Source organism: Trematomus bernacchii, unplaced genomic scaffold, assembly GCF_902827165.1.
Source record: "Trematomus bernacchii unplaced genomic scaffold, fTreBer1.1, whole genome shotgun sequence".
In the NCBI taxonomy this organism is placed as follows: Eukaryota; Metazoa; Chordata; class Actinopteri; order Perciformes; family Nototheniidae; genus Trematomus; species Trematomus bernacchii.
In genome coordinates this window covers 4,223,828-4,244,400 of record NW_022987609.1, presented here as the reverse complement: position 1 = coordinate 4,244,400, position 20,573 = coordinate 4,223,828, and the positions used below count along the sequence as shown (strand labels likewise).

The window sequence follows — 20,573 nt, the reverse complement described above, 5'->3', positions numbered from 1 at the left end:
GTTAATCTCGCCCCCCTCCGACGTAAGCGGTTCTTGCTTCTACACGGACAACTTTTTGGTGCTCGAAACGAACCGGATTCCGGAGCTTAGAGGCTGCTCCGCTGCGGTGTGAACAGGAAAACCCGGTGCTTTTCAAGCACCAGCACCGAACCGGCCCCGAAACACCGTTGGTGTGAATGGGGTAACAGTGCCGCGGACTGTACTTAATGTTACTCTGATTCGGTTACTTATGTCGTGGCAGATATTTAAGTAAGCTTTCTTAACGCTAATATTATAATAGTCAGATTGCTCTGAAGATGGGAGGGGATATTCTATTAATTTTCACGTTCACATAGTCAGTTGATTTTGGCCGGCCGTCTTTCCTGCAACGGCAGTTTTTCTGTATTTCCTCTATCCTGTAATATGAATTGATCGCTTTAAACTCCGCACACGGAGCTCTGATTGGTCAGCAGGCGGTGCTTTCACTGAGTTGATCTCTTAGCCTGCCACCTAACCTGCTCCGGAGCAGGTTTGTCGCTCAGCATAAGTTACCATGGAGATCTAGCCCGCTAAAAAGAGAACCAGCGTCGTAGGACCGGAAAGCCCGAGATTTCCCTGAAGTTAGCCGGCTAAGCGAAAATCCAGCTTCGTAGTACAGGCCTCAGGTTTAAAAAAAACTGATGAATGAAAAATTCAGAAACTGTACAAGATAAAGTTAAAGGAATCCCGGTACATCCTGATTACAAGGTAGAAGAAATGACATTTAAATATAGTCTTCCAAAATCTACAAAACTAACCCCAAATTGTGAAGGAAAAAACAAAGAAAAAGAGAAGCCATCCGTGGGATCATTTTGCAATTTCTTTCTTTTATTTGTCTTGTCAAGTCCCAAGTAAAACAAATCTTTATTTTCAAACAATTACTTTGCAAAACATACATTATTCCCCTTATCAATTAAAATATCTGGTACTGTACTCTACCCACATTTAAATATGAACATTTAACCCTGTGTACCTCTCAATCCAGCCCTCTGGTGTTCTGTGTAAAAATAGAGTACAGCCCACTTACAATAAAAAAAAGACTAGTAGTTTTCTTTACAATCATCGGTCAATAAGGCCACATGCCTCAGTGGTGCAGCATCCTCACAATCACTTTGTCAGCAAAAAAGCAGTAAATATAAACATTTTGTGACAATTAGTCATTTCAATGTAACACTATTGTCGAATACAACTTATGTTCTGTTGAAAAAAAAAAAAATCATCTGATAATGAATGTTTTGCTTCCCGTGCCCCTGACAAATAAGAAACTCTATTTAACAACAAATAAGCAGCTGGTTGAAAAAAAAAGATCCTTTTGGACTCGGATCGTCTCCCCATTGATACTGAAGGATCAAATATGTTATTATAAATAACATTTAGTTTCTCTAAAGTAAAACATAATACTGAAAATCAATGATAAGATACACACACAAATACACAAAGCAACCTTTAAAAAACACGTGAAAATGTTACAATTAATTACTTTCCACTTCCCTAAAACAACAGTAAAAGATATGAAGATAGAACAAAAAGGATGAAAACATTAGGACAATTCATTAAAAAGAGGATCAGTGTTGCACTCTGAATCTCGTTATACTCTGTGTACAATGACAATAAAAGGCTTTAACTTTGACTTAGTGTCTATACTGTGGAAATTAAGCCACAAAAACCTGGTTTCTTCTCATCGATACCGACAATTTTGGTAATTTTGGTATAACGACCAAGCTTGCTGCAGAATATAAACTATATAAAACTACAGTAGATGTTGATCTAATGAAAATATATTGCAAGTTCTGCTTTTCTCCTGTAAACAACCAACATGATTCAAATATAACAGTAAAGAAAGGAGGCAGCTTTCAGTATAACATGATTCACACAAAAATGCTTGAATATTAACAGACCAAAAATATCTTCCTTTTTAAACATGTGAACATAATTCTTTATCTACTTAAAAATGCTTAAAAGTCTCAAGGGTTTATGCCATATTTGGATTACGTAATCAGCACCTTTATGTCATTGATGAATATCTTTCCTCCTGCAAAACTCTTTTGCACGAAACTAACCAGAGGCCGGTCTCTGCTCTTCAACTGGCTTCTTTTACCATTCCAAGCTGAGATGTGTTGCTGGTCGCTGGTTCGTAGCAGTGTTAACAATCACTGAGTAGTTTAGGCAATAAGGAAGGATTGTCAGTGTCTTTAAACTCCTGTTGGTGGAGGAGTTCAGGGGAAATAATAACAAACTAAAGCACAGAGCTGAAGGGATCACAAACATCCCTCTTTTGTGTCTTTGGAGGACAGAGTGACTGCTAGCTGTGCACACAATCTGCAAGTGTTTCTCGATTGCACAGGCGACAAATAGCTTTTTGTGGCAGTGATCCACAAAAGCCCCAAAAAGGACTGCATAGTTCATTTCAGCTCAACCATTTCTTATAAAGCACGTAGTGGGGGAAATCCTCCACACAAAACATAACTAACGTCCCTTATCTGAGTTGCATCATCTCTGGAGAGTCAGGGGAGGATGGGGAGGTGGAGGATGTGGAGGAGATGGAGGATATGGTCAGAGGAGGCAGCTTCTCACAGGCAAAATATTCCTTGAGGGGAGCGAAGAGGTGGCGGATGACGGGCACGCTCCACGACTTCCCCAACACCTTCTGCCTCTGCTGCCGGGTCATGTTCCTCACGTCCGTGTAATGTTTGGGGAAACCAAAGATCCTGGAGAAGAATAAGGGACAAGATCTCATCAGTCAAAGTCTCAGGGTGTTACATTTAGATATGCAACAATATATTTGATTATTTCTATCAACAGAAATATGACTAACATAATGAACACATAAAAGTGTTTTTGAAAAGAAAAGAAATAATTGAAAGCAGGGAAGACCAACAGTCTTCTTCTTGTCATTTTAGTGTGCAGCACATTTAGCTTGTTACCTTTGATTAAAAATACACAATCTTTAATATATCTATAAAGATGCTTACTTTTCTAGTTCAGTGATCCAGAGGCTGTCCTCCCTGCCGTTGTTGAGGACGGGCAGCAGAGAGGACGGCCCTTTGCCCTGCCTTAGAGAGTTTGAATTGGTAGTGATCGTCCTCACCTTGGTGACCTGGAATAAAAACCACACAGACAGAGTGATTATTTGTATCTTGATGAATACCACAATCATATTTGTTTTTTGGTTAAAATAAAGTCACATTGAGCGAAATAACGAAATGTGATGCAGCGGGTTCAGTCACTGACCCTAGCTTCTCTTCCGATCTCTAAACAGTCCTGCAGAATCAGCTTGTCGTTCTGGGACGCTATGATGGGCCTGATGGGGGGAAACATTTAAGAACATTAAACAAAGCAATGAGACAGCAGTTCAGAGCAAAGAAAGGGCAACAAAGATCATGAGTAAAAACTATAGAATACTTATGTGTTAACAATAACATATGACTCTTATCAAATACATAGTCTGACACAATTAGTTGTGAGTTATTCAACCATTATAAATTATGTTTAATTGAAAGTCTCACCTGCTCATCCCCGGGATGTTTCCCCAGAAGTATCGCGCTCTGTGAGCAGGGCTAACTTTGACTGCATCCACCAGCACCGGGTTGCACTGTTGAAGAATCACATAATCACATAAGTCATTGTTGAGAAAAACACTAGAGCTATGAGGACAGCAGGAAGGGAAAGAAATGGGAAAGGAAAAAGTAACAGTTACGGCCCCTACACACGGCGGCGTGCGGTGACTCTTCAACGCTTCTGCCCATTCACTTTGAATGGGGTGACATCACGATTCGCCGAACTGCATTCTGGGAGCAAAGCGTAGCTTTCCTCGCGGTGCTCGCTGCAAAAGTAGAGCAATGTTCTACTTTTGAAGCTGAGGCGGAGGCGGCAGCCAATCAAATCCCGCGTATGCAAATCTGACAGTTCAAGCGCTAGCCAATCAAACCGCGTGTATGCTGAGAGAGCCAGACCGCAGTTCATTTCCTCATATGCCAAAAAATGGACGAGAAAATAATCGTAGCGGTAGGGAATCACCCGGTGCTTTCAGTCCCTGTTCACCTACCGGGATACAAACCGGAGGAGCCAGGCATGGAGGGAGGTGGCAGAGACAGTGGGTGAAACTGGTAGGTTTTCGCCTGTTTGGGGAGTTTATATCCAGTGTACTTCGTTTGAATGGACAGCAGGCATAGACAGTATATTTAGCCACCATGCAATGTTGCATAAAATAGCACCATAGACATTAATTAAAAATCGCTTTTTAGACATTAATGTCGATGGTGAGATTCATACACGGGAGCCTTTTTAAAGCCTTTTTACCCCGCTGCAAACAGAAACCCCCCCCCCCCCTTCCCATCACAAACTTTACACAGACCCCCCCTTCCAATTATCAACTCCTGTCTTGTTTCCGCAAACTCTTGTGTCCTGCAGCAGCTAAAAGTTTTGCAAGCCCCCGTTTGTTTAGTACCTAAAATAATAGACATCGCTTTTTCCAGCTGACAAACCCGACTTTCTGGTCACTTCTTCAATTTTCCAGCCCTTGGGGAGAGACACGGGAGATTCATGTGATTGGTTGTTGGTCGCGTTGCTCGCGTAAACTCCCCAAGCTCAAGACACGCCCACCGCCAAGCGGCAACGCACGCCGCCGTGTGTAGGCTGCGTAACGGCCCGTCCACACAGCGGCGTGCGTTGAAGCTTCAACGCTTCTGCCCATTCACTTTGAATGGGGTGACGTCACGTTTCGCCGAACTGCATTGTGGGAGCGAAGCGTAGCTTCAAAAGCGTTACTCGCTGCAAAAGTTGAGCAATGTTCAACTTTTGAAGCTTCGGCGGAAGCGTCAGCCAATCGAATCATATGCCAGTACAAGCTCTAGCCAATCAAACCGCGTGCTTGTGTGTCCGGGGCGGGAGATTCATGTGATTGGTTGTTGGTCGAGTTTCAGCCCCCCCCCCCGCCGGCAAGCTTCAACGCACGCCGCTGTGTGGACGGGCCGTAAGAGAAGGAGGAGGAAAGAGCTCAAGATAAAAATAAATCAAATGCATGGTGCCCACCTCGAGGAAGCGGCAGATGTTGACTTTGTCATGTGTGTTCATGAAGACGACGTTCTCAAAGAGCCAGAAGAACGGCCTGGGGTCTTCCTCCTTGGGCTTCAGCAGATGGAGGATGCGGTAGTACTCAAAGAACAGCCTGCCACTGCCCTCTGCAGGAGAGAGGAGGGGATTACAGCAAATACATTGACCATATGTGCAATAAATGATTATGAAGTTAGAAACATGCATTTTAACTTGGCATTTTTAATCGTTGACAACAAATGTATTTAGTGCTGAAACACATACACAACAGTAACGTACCATAGAGGCCTTTTCTTAAATGGTTGACGATGGAGAGGTCGTTACAGGGGCTGCCACCGATCAGCATATCAAACGGACCCCACTGCTCCAGCTGGAGGTCAAAGAGGAACACAGAGATGGTTTGGTTCAGTATTGAGTCAAGATATATCAAATAAGATATGACTCAAAACAACAACAAATGAGAACTTCAAACAAAAGACAGTGTGAAAGGTTGCAAATGTACAGAAAATGAACATACGTGTTTCTGGGTGATGAAGCGGGCGTCTCCAACGTGGATGATCTTCCCGTCGTGGTTGACGGTCGCCACTGCAATCGAATCCTCACAAATCTCTGAAGCATAACATGTGTCTACTTTGAAGCCGAGTTCCTTCAGCACCAGGTAGCCTGAACACATACAGAAAGACACACATCAACATGCTGTAAGCCTGGAAAAGAATCAGGAAGACTTGTATAATCAGAGTTTTGATGAATGATCTTATCATGAAATACTTAATAAAGAACTGATAAGGAACAGGTTTCCCAAAAGCATGTTAGGGCTAAGATAATGGTGAAATCCATCTTATGAACCTTCATTATTTTACACAGTATTTTCCTTTTAGATATTGTTACTGAAAATAAACTCCAAATGATCAGAGATTGTTGATTAACGACAAGAGGAGCTCAAGAACCTGCCGGAGAACCCAGAAGAAAAAAAAATCTATAAATAATGTGTTATTAATTTCTAATGAATACTCATGGTCATTGTTAAGTTCCCTTTGATTTGAAGGAGAAATTATTTAAATGAGAAATTAAGAAAATCTCTCTACTTCTTCTCCAGTTTACAACACATTACATTACATTACATTTCATTTAGCTGACGCCTTTATCCAAAGCGACTTACAATTACCAATTACAGGGACATTCTCCCTGGAGTAACTAAGGACTAAGTGCCTTACTCAAGGGCACACTAGTGGTGGTGTTCCTGGCGGGATTTGAACTCACAATTCCGATCTTCAGCCCACCTGACTATCCATTAGACCACCACTATCCCCTATTACATTACATTTAGCTGACGCTTTTATCCAACGTTTACAACACATTCGCTTTTTCCTGTAAGTATTTTTATTGTTTACAGAAAGTTAAATGTGTGTGTTCACTAACCTGTTGCTATGCCATCAAACAGGGACAGAACTTTGATCGGTCTCCTCAGGTTTGCAGGGATGGACGGGTAAACACGGTGAGGCTCCTACAAGATAAAAAAAAAACAGCAACATAATATTAAAAAGGAGATTTGTCAAATCATTAACTTGTTGATTGACAGAAAATGAATTGCTAAAATATAACCACATATATAACTGTGTTAGACATGAACAATTGTTAAAACAAAAGCTCTGTAGATCACTCACAAACTCCATGGCACTGTTGTTGGCGAATAACTCCTGAACACGGATGCTCCAGTCCTCTCTGGGAATCAGAGCGCCGTGCGGTCGATGAGGCTGACACAGGAAGCAGATCCACGGATCCAGCTCCGTCAACGAATCAAACGTCCCCGCACCGACCAGGATGTCCATACAGTCCGCGCAATAGGATCTGCAGATGGAGAGGTAGAGCAGAACGGGTTGGAAAGACAATTAATGAAGAGTCTGAAATACCTTTATCTAGGGGTCTCTCAGACAAAAACAGTTTGTAGTTCTTGTAGCCTTAACTTCATAACTTACAATAAGATGAGTTCAAAAAAAGCTCCTATCACTGAGGTTGTCTGGCTAATTCAATCATACTTAAATTAAAATAAAATCTCACTTTATGATGCATTAACTTGGTGGTTGGGATGATCCACCATGTACCAATTTTGCTAAGCTTTAGCAAAATTGTAATATCTTATTATGAATGTCTCCACTGGATAACTGTGTTGCGCAAAGCATGCAATTCATGAAAACATATTTTATAAGTCAGAGCAACTACAGGGGGTAAAGAGCATATGATGCCATTGACAGGCGACAAAATAAAACACACCTTGATTAAAATGACATATTTCTTAGGTTGGAACATTATTTGAAACATGTTGGATTTAAGTACAGAGCTCACCTACATTGGTCTGGTCGTTCTAAGATACTTTAATGCAGATGTGTTCCACACTGTATTTCACTTTTAGACAAATAAAGAAAACCTTTTATTTATATAGCTAATAAAACTTAAGAGAAAGAGATTAACCAACCTGCAGCAGCTGTCGTTGCCACACATTATGACCTCCATTCCGTAGCAGCAGATGGTGCAGTAGGACTGATATCCATCGTCATCGTACCGATACAGAGTTTCTGTTAAGTTATTCTACAGGGACACAGACAGCATCACAGACACTGGTTAGGGACGGTTTAACAGAGGTAGAGCACAGGAGAAAGAACAGTGCAAATGCACTTTGATCCCTCTGAAAAATCAATTCGGATAGTGTGTTATCTAGGGGGAATGTTTCTTCCTATTTCACACACATATTCACAGCACAATGGTAACGGCTTGTTCGAAACATTAAGACAAGTTGATGATTCCTTACTTTACAATTCACACAGAGGCTGCCTTTAAAAAGAGGGTGAAATATCTCCACGTCTTCAGTACCACAGCACAAACAAAAGCCTGCAGACAAAATACAAACAAAGACACAATGACTACATTTAAAAGCATGCCTTTCATGTTATACGATAAATATGTTTCAAACCTTAGAAATCATATAAACCTAATAATAGATTACCTCACATTCATTCATATAGAACTGTGCACATAAAATCGACTAATTAACTGCTCACTTCAATATTCTCCGCTACAAAATCAAAGAAACTAATTACATCAAAAAGGACATACAACATGCCTAAGCTCTTACCCTCAATGTCCAGCTTTAAGTCCATGATCCTACGGATGGCACTCTCTGTAAGGAAAAAAATAAAATCAATATATCAAACACAAATCTAGTACTCAGATATACGTATACAATATACATTTATTTTTGTTTTTCACGAATGTTCCTTGCTTAATAATTGCCTCCATTTACACCGTTTTAATTATATATATTTTACATGACCTGTTTTACATCTGTGAATGAGAAAGAAAATGAAAGATTTAGATTGTGATGAACTACCTCTGCGTTTCTGGTCCGGCTGTGTGTACGTGCTCGACGGATGGTTGACTTTATTGTACGTTTTGGCGTAGTCCCTCGTCTTGAAGGGCACATAATCCGGTGACACATCATCATCACAAAGATCATCAGACGGACTGAATTTCTTCTTCTGCACCTTCCCTCCTTTACTCCCTCCCTTACCGCTCCCTCTCTCCTTTTCCAATACTCCTCTCCAGTCATTCCTCTCCCCCTCCCATCCTCCTCTAGACACCTTCTCTTTCGCAACTCCGTTATTGGATTTCCCTGCAAACTTAAATCCTTCTTCCAATGTGTTTCCATTTGCAGGTCTGTGGGAGTACTTCTCCAGCGACAGTCTGTTTAAGCAGATTGACACTTCTTTCGTCAGAGTGCTGAGGATGTTGCTCTTGCTGCTTATCGGGGGTGAGGAGCTGATGGCCGTGTGAGAGGAGATGACCTTCGAGAAGAGTTTCTTCATCACTTTTGGCCTGTTGTTTGTTTTAGTTACACCTAAACAGGAGACAATAATAGAGGTGAGCATCAGATATTTTACACAACAGTAAATAAGTTATATTTATAGGTAAATACAGTAACATGATGTATGTATACAAGTCTGTGAAGCGGTTTTCTTTAACAAGATGCTGTCTGGCAACACTCCAACTTTTTCTCTATCTTGTTGTATGAACTTGTCACAGACAACAATGGCGCACTTCCTCACTTCCACGATTAGCCAAGTTTCCGTCCAAATGTATTGGAAATTGTAACCGAATTTTGAGAAAAATGGCAAAAGAAATCGGAAGGAACTGGAATACCAACATGCAATTACGAGTTATATATTTAAGTTATTGTAACATTGCAGAAGAAGAGGGCGCAACAAGATGAATTAAAACAGTGCCGGTCGAACCTCAAATGTTGAAAGAAGCATAGAAAACATTATGGAAATATGACATCTGTTTGTTTCATCTATTAATGAGTTAAATCTGTTGCTTCATGTATTCAGTGGAGAGGAAGATTCAGTTGACGTTGAAGTTAAATGATTCATGTATGCCATCATTTATGTGCTGAATCTGTTTCTACTTCAGCCAAGTGTAAACAACCTTTCCACTCCACATCCACCTGCTTTTATGCACATTTCAATGTGTGCATACAAACAGTGGATGGGAAATCACCTGAACATGGTGACCTTCTAAACTGCCATCGGTGTCTGGAGTCCATGGTCACCTCTAGCGTCTTTGAGTTAGAGAAAAGCGCTATAGAAATATAATTTATTATTATTATTATTACCTCCTTCATCACCACCTGGTGTTGGTGGAGGGCAGACTGCAGCGCATCACTCACTGAGCAGAGAAGATGATTGGCTGCAGGACCTGTCGCCTCCAGGACTCTGAGGCGGGCAGGAGAGATGGAGGCCGAGCCCTCCAAGGACTAAAACCTCAAAAACACTTCCTGTAGCTGGCCTCATCAACAGGGCCGGAAACACCGCGACCCAGAGTTAAAGCACCCCCTCCCCCCAAGTACGTTGCACATCTTTTGGAGTCATATCTCAGCATATTTCACACATGCTTTATACTGGTAATCGTTGCACAACCCTATATTCTGCACATAACCGTACATATCTTCACAGACATTCTTCACATCTTGTTTATTGTATTTTTATTTTCCCTTACTATGTTTATTGTTATGCACCAAAACAAATTCCTTTTATGTGTAACCTTCTTTACAATAAACCTGATTGTGATTCTGAAGGGCTTTTTACACGTTAGCTCGAGTCCCCGTGTTTGAACTCCTATGTGCTTTTTGATGCACATTTATATTTCAAAAAAGAATTGTGTGCTTGACTTAAAAGTTGGGAGACCGTGAACACTTAATGAAGAAGCAGTAACAGGTCATTCTCTTCCAGAAATGAGAAGACATTTGTAGTAATCCTCAAAGAAAACTGAATAAACTCAACAGTTAAAGTGGTTGAATCCATGTCTAGATAAAAAAATATCAATGCTGTTTTTGTTGCAAACACTGTGGACATATTTTTAGCAAAGAGAACAGCTTAAAGCTAGAACAAATGTACACTTATAGAGTGCTGGTCATGTTATTAAATATGAAAGAAACCTATGAGATACAATGATGAAAGTACCCAGTCTGCTGCTCCAGTACATTTTTAATAAGAGCTGTAGTTGTTGCTAACACATTCGAAACAGAAAAGTTTCAAGGTATAATTCTATGGAATTGCTGTACAACTCTACTGAAATAGAACATTTTATCAAAAAGACAGATACAAATCCATTAAAAAATTCCATTTCATTGAAAACCATTAACATACCGAAATGCGACAAGGCTAGCAGTTAGCTGATGTTCAGACTTTTGCTTTCAATAGTGCTGTCCGGAAAAGTGTATTCAATATACAACAAAAGCACAGTAAAAGATACATATGAATACATATGAATGCTTAATTGGTGTCAAATGCCTCTGAGAAAAAACTCCTTTTACCCTCCACAGTCTGAAAGCAGTGATACATCTATTCAGGCAGTGATACATCTATTCAGGCACTTCCTTCAATCCTACCATTTGAGGCTGCCGTTGCTTTGAATCCGCCCGGCCCCGAGGGCAGAAACCCTCCGAGGGCCCAGTCCAACATCTGCTTCAGCAGCTCGTCGCGGTCCTCATCAGACGCAGGAAACGGCTTCTGACAACGCAGGGCTGCCTCCTAAAAGGCATGGATACAAACATGTTAGCAAGAGCACAAATCTGCTTCACATATGTGCATTTTTTAGGATCCCATACACATGTTATATGTTGTGTGGGCGGTCAAGTCAACAACATATTTTCAGTTTATGTTTATCAGGAAATACACAGAGAGACTCTCAGACCTTCAAAGACAAGAAGATGGATTCTCGGTAGGTGTCGAGGATGGCGAAGGAGTTGGAGGAGAAGTGCTGGGCGAAGGAAGCGAGCGGTTTCAGAGCCTGAAACTTGATCTGGAACCAGAGTTACATTTATTCAGTTACTATAAGTAGTGCATGGCAATGTGTTGACAATAGACAATATTTCAAACTCAAACACATTTTAAAACTATATGAAAAATAGTTTAAAAAAGATTTGATTTTGATACTAGGATTCTCTTATTTATATAGATTATCATGGAGCATTTTTGAAGGGAGACTGAGAATCTAAAACTGTCATTGCCTAAACTTGTTAGTGGTTTAAAAAAGCTTTCCAATTAAAGATCTGTTTGAACAGTGGTTATAGATAGTATCCGGTACTTTATTTGGCTGCATCTTAGTCTGGTTACAAGCATCTGAGCAGAGTTAAAACCATGCAGACCACTGATTGGTCAGAGATAATTACCAAGCTAACGTCAATAGCATAGTAGTTTTAATTCAACCGACATGGAGTTTTATAAAAATACAACCCATAAAGTTTTGCTCTCAGTAGCTCTTTCCGTGCAGACAATTAAATTAGCAAAATAAACAGCGATGTACTCAGCCAATCACATTTTGCCTAACCCTTAGTGTCACTATGAAGCGTTTATGATTATTGTAACAACCTGCAACGTTTTACCGCTCACATCTGACTCACCGTAGAGGACATGTTCTGTCCGTACCACGACACCATCCTCCACTCTGGATCTTCCTTCTCTTCCTTAGATGGGACAATGACGGCTGGCCAGGAAGCAAAGCCCTCCACCAGACCCCAGACCAGCTCCCCCATCACATCCTGGACAACACACACAAACCTTTAATGCCACCAAACTTAACAAGCAAAAAGGTGTTGTTAGAATATGAATGTATGAAGAGATAAATGCAGGTTTGATTTGTTGTATTAAAAAATGCTCATCGGGATGAACTATTTTTACCGTTAAGTCTGCAGTCTTGGGTGGTGTTCTTGTTAAAATGATGCAGTCGCTGTCTTCATCATCGTTTTTACTGTCCTCAACGCATGCATACTTTGCCTTTGGACTTCTTTCACCTGCAATACAGTTACAATGACCTACTGAATATGTTTCCATACACACGTTAAATATAGCATTGTTCACAACACTAGGACTACAATAAGTACATATTGTGTTTACATTTATGTCAATAACTATAACATTATTAATACTACATCATGTACAATATTCCACATCCATTCTTACTTTCTGGCTTCATGTTTCTGGGCCTCATTTTGGACCCTTCGGTGACATCCACCACATCTGAGAAAAAGAGAAAACACAATCAAATTGAATTTCAATCTCGTACAGCATAGTATTATTAAAAGATTTGTGTAAAGTACAATTTAGTCGTTGGTTATGAGTGTGAATGGTGATACACATAAAATATACTTAAAGGTGGGGTAGGTAAGAATGGAGAAACCAGCTCGAGTGCGCTAGAATTTGAAAGTACACAATCGGAAAAAATCTGCCTCTTCCTTCAGACTTCCTTACAGAGCCCCTCCTCCAACACACACGAACGCGCACATGACCAATGAGGGCACGAGATAAGTTTGTGCACAGATGGAAGGCTGACAGGCAGGTAGGCCATCCAGTTATTTTAGCCGGGCCGGCTCAGATGATTGGTCGTGCTTTTTACAGCGCTACGGCTTCCACAGATGAAATTTTGTATCTATTTATTGTCAAAGCATTTAATATATTCATTGCTATCGGGATGTTAAGAGCATTCCATGGAATATAACAAAAAGTGTTTCTGAAGTGAATTACCTACCCCACCTTTAAGACGTAAAGTAAATAAGAAAATTTAAATTAGATAGTGCAAGTAAATGCAGGAATAAGTTAAGAATAAAATGAAACACAATGTGAAATGTAATACTGTACTATAATGATATTTAACTATGTAGATATCGGGAAAGACAGCTGTATCGAAGAACAGCGTATTTTGAACAAATGTAAGTGGTAATATCAGGAATTCAACGGTGGTCAGTGGGATAAAACTGTCCCTGAGGCTGGTACAAAAACGTGAACTACACTCTGAAATCACACCTGACAGTCTTACCTGAAGAATTGTCCGTGTTTTCCGAGTCCTCCTTCGTGATGGGGCGTTTGGAGGGAAGCTGTAACCGTGGTTTGGCCACAGCAGCGTCACCATCATCTGAGGAAGACTCCTCTTTCCTCTTGTTGTCATTTTTTGACTGGACAGGTTTCTTCCGATGCTTGCTCGATGTGTTGGGTATTCCTAGCCTTTCGCACAATTCAGGTAAGGATATGGCGGTTTCCTTGCTTTGAGGAAGAGCCTTGTTGCACATCTTTAATCAGGAGCAAAAACACACATGTTCACAAAAATACATAACCAAGAGTTTAAAGCACACATGTCCTTGATTCATTGATGAGTATATATGTTGTGATTACGAACCAACCATTAAAACATCAAAGTCACCCAAATAAGCTAATGGGTAGTGTAGACCAACATCTCCTTAATTTGGGGGTTGGGGGAGGGAGATAAACTTTGGGTTTTTTCACCGTTGCAGATCATTTACATGCACAAAAAACGATATAACACACTACAGGAAAGGGAAAACCCCAAAGAGCATAATAGGACCCTTTGAATTGGATTTGATTCACTCCTGTGTATGTTTTCTGTTGGTATCAAGTGGTTATAATAAAGACAAACGTATGGGATGTTTTGATCATAAAATATGATGTTTTGTTTTTTGATTGGTTGATACTGTAAACGCTGACTATGGATAAGTTCCTCATACAATCGCACTTTAAAACATATTTTGTGAAAATGGCATCTGATTCAGTTATTGAACCGACTGTCAGCCTTCAGAACAGATTTAGCTATTAACACTCACCTTAGCAAACACCTGCGTCCTGTGAAGAGAGCTCGGCAGGGCCAGGATCGACATGAAGAATATACGCAGACTCGTGAAATGTCTGTTCATATACAATATCTATGAAGAGAACACAGGCAGACATTGTAATTACTTTTGATAGCTTCAGAACCAGCAGTTTTTCTGCAACTTAACAATGGTAAATCAAATCAATATATATATATATATATCATTCAAATGAGGACACATTTTTTTTTCTTCTGAATCATGAGCTACTGTAGGAAATCTGTTACTCATTAAGTTTACCTGATAAGGTAACACCAGTATTCTTCACTTAAAAATGTAATTTGATAATCGTAGGTAACGTTGCTCCATTGTGTTGTTAGTTTACCTTTTTCCAGCCGACACTTTGTTCCTTCTTTGTGGTATTGACGAAATGGATGTAGCTGCTGACCAGACTTTTCTTTCCGATAACCCCAGCTTTCAACAGACCCAGCTGATCCGCCATCTCTCTGACCACTACAGCGGGCAATTTATTTCCCTGGAAGAAAAACACATATATCAAAAGGAAGCAAAATACAGATAGTGAATATGCGGCGCATCCAGAGATTCAAAGTGTCTTCTATTTTGTCATAACAGTTTTAATACTGTGTATATATATATATCTAATTCTGGAGAGAATTTTTTTATTTTTTGGAGAAAACAGCCCAAATATTTGATATAGTCTAGCAAAGACATGTTTGACTGCATCCCTAAACATCTTCCGGCGCAGACTAAAAACTCATCTCTTTCGACTCCACTTCGAGCAATACAATTACTAACAAAGCACTTATATACTAATAAAGGACTGGCTTATCTAAAGCTAGTTGAGTAGCACTTGTTTTGGCTCTATGAAACCTGATGTACTTATATGATTCTGTTTTCTTCAAGTTTGTATCTTCTTGGTTGAATGCACTTATTGTAAGTCGCTTTGGATAAAAGCGTCAGCTAAATGCAATGTAATGTAATCCCTACTATGATTTAGTTTATTGTATTCATTTTAAATATACAATCCGTATCATACAGGCTCAACAAATGTTAAGCAGGAGCTGACTGCATTAAGTGTCACTTTGAATGAACCAAAAAATATATCCTTACGTTGATATCCTCAGAATGTCGCAGCACCCTGCTCATATTCCTCAGTGCCACATCCCCCAGATTCTCAGGAAGACTCTCCGCAAAACTCTCCAGTGCTGCTTTATAGAAAGCTTTCGCATCGCTCAGGAAGACCTTCCTGTCCGCTTCCCCCAGATCCACGACAGCGCTGGCCCACAGGAAGTCTCTGGCACTAGAACCAACGTGCACCTCTTTGACAGGGAGCAGGTCTGAGTTGGTTTGGAGGTGATTCACGTTTCGGCTGTTGAGAAAATTCTCTGTGGCGGAGGGCCGGAGCAGACTGGACGCAAACGAGTGCATCACCATGGAGGCCAGCTGGAGCTCCACGGGCACGCATGCGTTGTCGGAGGCCTGCAACTCTTGAAGGGCTCGGATGGGCTCCAAATTTTGGGCGAGGAAAATGATGCGCAGGCGGATTTTATAATCCAACAGCTGGGCTCTGATACGGTTGGCGTCCTCTACTTGCTTCAATGACTTAAAATACTCCACTAAAAGCCTCCAGCAGTCGACCATCTTCTGACAAGCGTGGATGATGAACAGACACTGTGCAGCGATGGGAAGGGAGGGGTTATAGTACTTCTCATCAGCAAATAGGCCTTTCACACTGTCACTGACGGAGGGGAAGGTGTAGTAGTGGTAGTGGATGTCTCTAATGAGGTCAACCACGCAACTAAAGGAAGACAAGAGTCCGGCCTGGCAGGCGCGTGACGCCATCCCGGGGAGGCCGCAGAGCGATATGATATTTTGGTTGAAAGCCTGGAGGTGTGATAGAAACACGTTGCTCACCCTCAGGTTTGGAGCGTTACAGTAAAACACAGCGGCGTTGGGCAGCCAAAAATCATTCCTCTTCAGCTCTTTGATTAGAAGGCTTGCATCAGTTTCAGCGTGTGTGTGCACAGTGTGTATGTCTACGTCCTCTGAGTTCTGAGGGTCAGCATAGCTGCCGCTCAGCTGCAGCGTGAGCAGCGGCTTTACCACACTGACACCTGAATTTTGGTCGAAATATCCCACCAGGACGACACTTGTGTTCTTTTCTATGCCCAGCTCCACGTCCAAATACAGGTAGAGGCAGTATGGCAGGGAGTAGCAGGTTTTAATGACGTCCGCGAAGTGGGTCGGACTTAAGAAGGCAGAAACTGAAGGGTCTGTACTCGTGTCACTGCAGTATCTTCTGATGAAGAGCAAAAAGGTTTCATGACTTTCTTCATCTGCTTGCGCCTCCTTTTGTTTCTTGATTTTTTTCCTTTCCTCTGTCTCCGCTGTCTCTCGCCCCGCTTTCGCATCCGCCTCAGATTTCAAATTTAGTTTTTTTTCATTTGCCGCTCTTCTGACCTCGTTCTCCTCATCACTCTCTGGGGGATCAGATGGGAGTGAAAACACATTACAAGTGCTTTAAGACATAAACACTTAATATTACTGGCTTTATATCCCTAAAGCTTCATTTTCATTTTTTTATTTTCATTATCTAAAGCAAAAGAAGGCAAAAAACGTTTGCATTTTTTATCTCTCTGCGTGTAATTAACCTGGCATTGATATAGTATTATGTTAATGCGAGGGCATCCAATTGTGACTTCTGCATTAAATCTGCTTATTCAAACATAAGTCCAGCATATCAAACTGACTTCACATAGTTGTAATAGTCTAAATAGAGCATTTAAATGGAAAAATACTGATTGTGCAAACATATTCAAACTTTGTGAATTGATTTGGGAACATGTAGGTTCAATTTTGTCTTGTGTAAATCAGGTAGTACCTATCATGAAAGAACACATTTAATTGACCATCTTATATAAAACAAATTCCCCTTTTTACAGTGTCATGGCTAAAGATGAAAACCTATGTGTTAGGTCATAATGAGAAAAGTAACTTGTAGTGTTATATTTAATGATTACAGATAATGTTTTAATTTAAATATATTGGTTTTGGTGTGCTACTCATTGTGTATATGCTCTATATAAAAATACTGAAAACCAAAAACTAATTCTGCATTCTGTAATATTTCGGATTATGGTGTAAATGTGGCAAATACACAAATATTGCATATTTCAGTCACCCACCCCTTTGCAATGGGCAATATCTGTGTAACAACTGTGTGATTCATCCACCCACAAACTCTTTTCCTACCTGTGCGAGGAGGAGCAATATTCTTTCCACCTCTGGCCTCAAAGGCATTGTACTCCCTGGTCTCACTCATGTTCTTCTTAAAGAAAAGGTAAAACCAGTTCAGGAATTGCAGAGTGACCGATACGTTCCTTGCCATCAGCGGTTCAACAGGGATGTACTGGAAACAGAGAAGAGGCTTTAAACTTTCATATTCACCAGTCAAACATATTCACACCTAATTAAACAAAGAACATAAGAAAACCCTTTTGATAGATAACTAGCATTAAACATTTTATTTTTTAAATTGTGACCAACATATGTACATATGTAAAGAGATACTTTACAGCTAAACTAAAAACTTCCAGGGTTCCTAGGTGAAATGTTTTTAACTACCTAAGAAAAAGAAGTGTCACTTCTACAGGATAACTTAGTGTCTTATTGCTCAACATAATAACTAATATCATACGTGCAAGACTCTGGACGTAATTTTTCAACTGTCCTTGATTTATTGGTCATTCCCCACTTTTGTTACAATACTCACTCGTAATACTGCAACTTTTCTGAATGCAGTTTGCAGTAAACTGTAGTTGTGGAGAGAGTCCACATTTTCATTGCTTTCGAATCGGACGCTTGAGAGGTCCAGGGTTTCAGGAAACAGGCAGTCGATGAGCTGGCAAAAGGCGGCGCCTGGATGTTCACACAAACACACACACACACACACAACGGTAATCAATGATATGCAGTCAGGTCGGCTCAGAGTCCACCATCAACACAAGTATACACAAAATATATACTTCTACGGCCTAGCTCATGATGATGTTTGTTGAGGTGTTATTCCCGCATTTAAAAGTATGCATGTTGACCTACCTGTGTATACCTGCTCCAACCCGGCGAAGCCTGCCTGTAAAGTCGAGTTGAGCCAAGCCAGCACCTCACTGCGGTTTGGCTGCCTTGCATAGGCAGGTACATTCACTGCCACGTTCATCATGGCCATCTTCTAAAGGGATTGACCTGCACAAACACCACAGAGTCAGACAAATACAAACACTGATCCACCACACATATTACGTTTTAGATGTCACATTCCTGACCCTATCACAATTTTAAAAAATGTATTTTCTTATGTGATTTGGAATAAAATGCATGGAATTTATCCCCCGGGAGATATGTGGGATTAATTTTAAATTAAACATTTCATTTTTGTATGTGACAAAATAGCAAATACATCACAACTAGCCATGAATCATTGGGCTAAAAAACGAACAGCTCTACTTAAACGTCAAAAGCTTTGATCTCTTTCAGCAGACTTCTGTGCTGTGAAATTAAAGATCAAGGAAAAATAACTGCCAGTTGTTGTCAAGAGTCTACTACAGGGAGGTTTACTACAAATTGAATTTTACAGGAATATAAAAACAATATCATGTCATGAGGCAACAACGCTGCAAGAAAAAAAGCAAAATGCTGGAGGAAATGCAGTGATTGTTTAAAAAAAAAAATCATATATTTATATATCTAGCTAGATGCAATCTACGCTTCCCTTTTTTTCTAATTTAACAACTGTGCTCTCTACAGATCTTCAAAACTCCCTTCTACTACTCTTCTTAAAACTTGATACAGCAGATTAAAACTATATTATCTAGTAGCATTCAGGTCTGAAACTGTCCAATAATAAAGGATACGTGAAAATAATTGTATTATACCACATTCCATATGCAAGTAAGCTTCATACTAATCTATAATATTGTACACTATTGTTTTGCATGCCACCTGCACATTTATAAGAGGCTTATTTTAGAGCCCGTGTGGGCAAATCAGACTGTTCAGTTATTATAAAGAAATATAATACACACAACCAAATATGAGAAAAGAAAAACAGAAAAACTAGTGTAGGCTACAATATGCCCTGCCTAAAAGAACAATCATACAAGACACAGTATTCCTGTTCTGATCATCTGCATCACCTAGGTTGCCGCTGTAAACACAACAACAAAGAAGTAATGCATTGCAAACAGTTTGTGCTATTGCAACTTCACAGCTTAACATAAATAAAGTATCCCTTTCTCTGAGAATCTGAACTGCTCCGAGATTTACTATCGACTTTAATTCGACACTATTTTCAAAGGAGCTAGTTATTGCACGGTTCTTTTTAGTTGATATAAACCGCAAACACTAGGATATAGAAAACTCTGGATTTAAGCTCAACGTACCTAGCTAACACACTAATCTCGCTTCGTAATACACCGCTCAGATGTGTTGTGGCTCTGGTTGTATCCATCCACTGTTTGCTACTTCCTGCACATGCTAAGATGCTAACAGATAGCTGCTTTGGGCATTTCCGGCGAAAATGCTGCATTCATGTCCTTTCTAAGTGCCGTTCACCCCAGCTCCAGTATATGATAAACAAGCTACAGCTATGAAACTAGGGAAGGGCGATGTGCTCCAATTGATTTGACTCCGGTATACTTTAAATGTACTCTCAAATTAGAATCAGAAGTGAAATTAACCAGCCGATGTTTCTTCTCACAAACTTTACAAATGACCAAGAATACAAAGACTTATCCTTTGAGGCTGAACATTAAATGTAACACGTGTTTGATAAAACAAAGTATTAGACCAATTTGAACGCCAAAATGTTTTTACAATCATTTTTATTATTTTACTATAACCGTATGGACGTGAATGCAACCATTTCTTTGTCCAATCATATTAGAGACGGTAGTATTCTGACCAATATAATTGATAGAATCAGCACTGATGAGTTCTGCAACGCAGAGATTGTTACCGGTGTCAGATAAAGTATCGATGCTAAAGTGATTTGAAAAACGAATCATCTAAACTCAGATCAGCTGTTTCACAGATAACAGATTTTTTTTTACAAGCTCTACGTACAACTTTGACCGGAAGTGAAGCTTTACTTGAGGCGAACTGAGGGGGGAGGATGTCGATGTCGTGTCCAAACAATAAACCATAAACAATTAATCGAGAGCTTTACCTTCCCTAACCATGTGTTGAAGCTGATTGCTACAGTAGCATCACCACATAAGAACTTTAACGTTCAGAACATTATTTTATAAAAATGTTTTAAATTATAATTTAATGT

The 20,573-nt window shown here is 40.2% G+C and overlaps 1 protein-coding gene across 1 annotated transcript; it reads right to left on the bottom strand.

The window, feature by feature from the left end:
- Positions 1-825: 825 nt before the first annotated feature.
- LOC117483412 lies at positions 826-19,770 on the bottom strand. Its single transcript, XM_034131742.1, has 26 exons — positions 19,681-19,770; positions 18,341-18,484; positions 18,015-18,160; positions 17,495-17,651; positions 15,353-16,722; positions 14,607-14,756; positions 14,237-14,335; positions 13,438-13,687; positions 12,585-12,641; positions 12,303-12,415; positions 12,026-12,163; positions 11,317-11,424; positions 10,995-11,153; positions 8,456-9,002; positions 8,201-8,245; positions 7,877-7,956; positions 7,544-7,656; positions 6,735-6,918; positions 6,490-6,574; positions 5,588-5,733; positions 5,350-5,440; positions 5,050-5,198; positions 3,525-3,610; positions 3,250-3,319; positions 2,991-3,115; positions 826-2,726 (listed from the first exon to the last, which is right to left on the bottom strand). The coding sequence occupies exons 2-26, from the start codon at positions 18,465-18,467 to the stop codon at positions 2,495-2,497; spliced, it is 4,827 nt and encodes a 1,608-aa protein (XP_033987633.1). The 5' UTR covers positions 18,468-18,484; positions 19,681-19,770; the 3' UTR covers positions 826-2,494.
- Between the last annotated feature and the right edge of the window lie 803 nt (positions 19,771-20,573).

Bases quoted from the DNA above. Each gene is read 5' to 3' on its own strand.
- LOC117483412 (XM_034131742.1), bottom strand. From the start codon at position 18,467: ATGGCCATGATGAACGTGGCAGTGAATGTACCTGCCTATGCAAGGCAG. The intron at 11,425-12,025 runs GTGAGTCAGATG...CTCTGGTTCCAG, and splicing joins GACAGAACATGTCCTCTACG to ATCAAGTTTCAGGCTCTGAA. The intron at 7,657-7,876 runs GTAAGGAATCAT...GTGTCCCTGTAG, and splicing joins GCCTCTGTGTGAATTGTAAA to AATAACTTAACAGAAACTCT.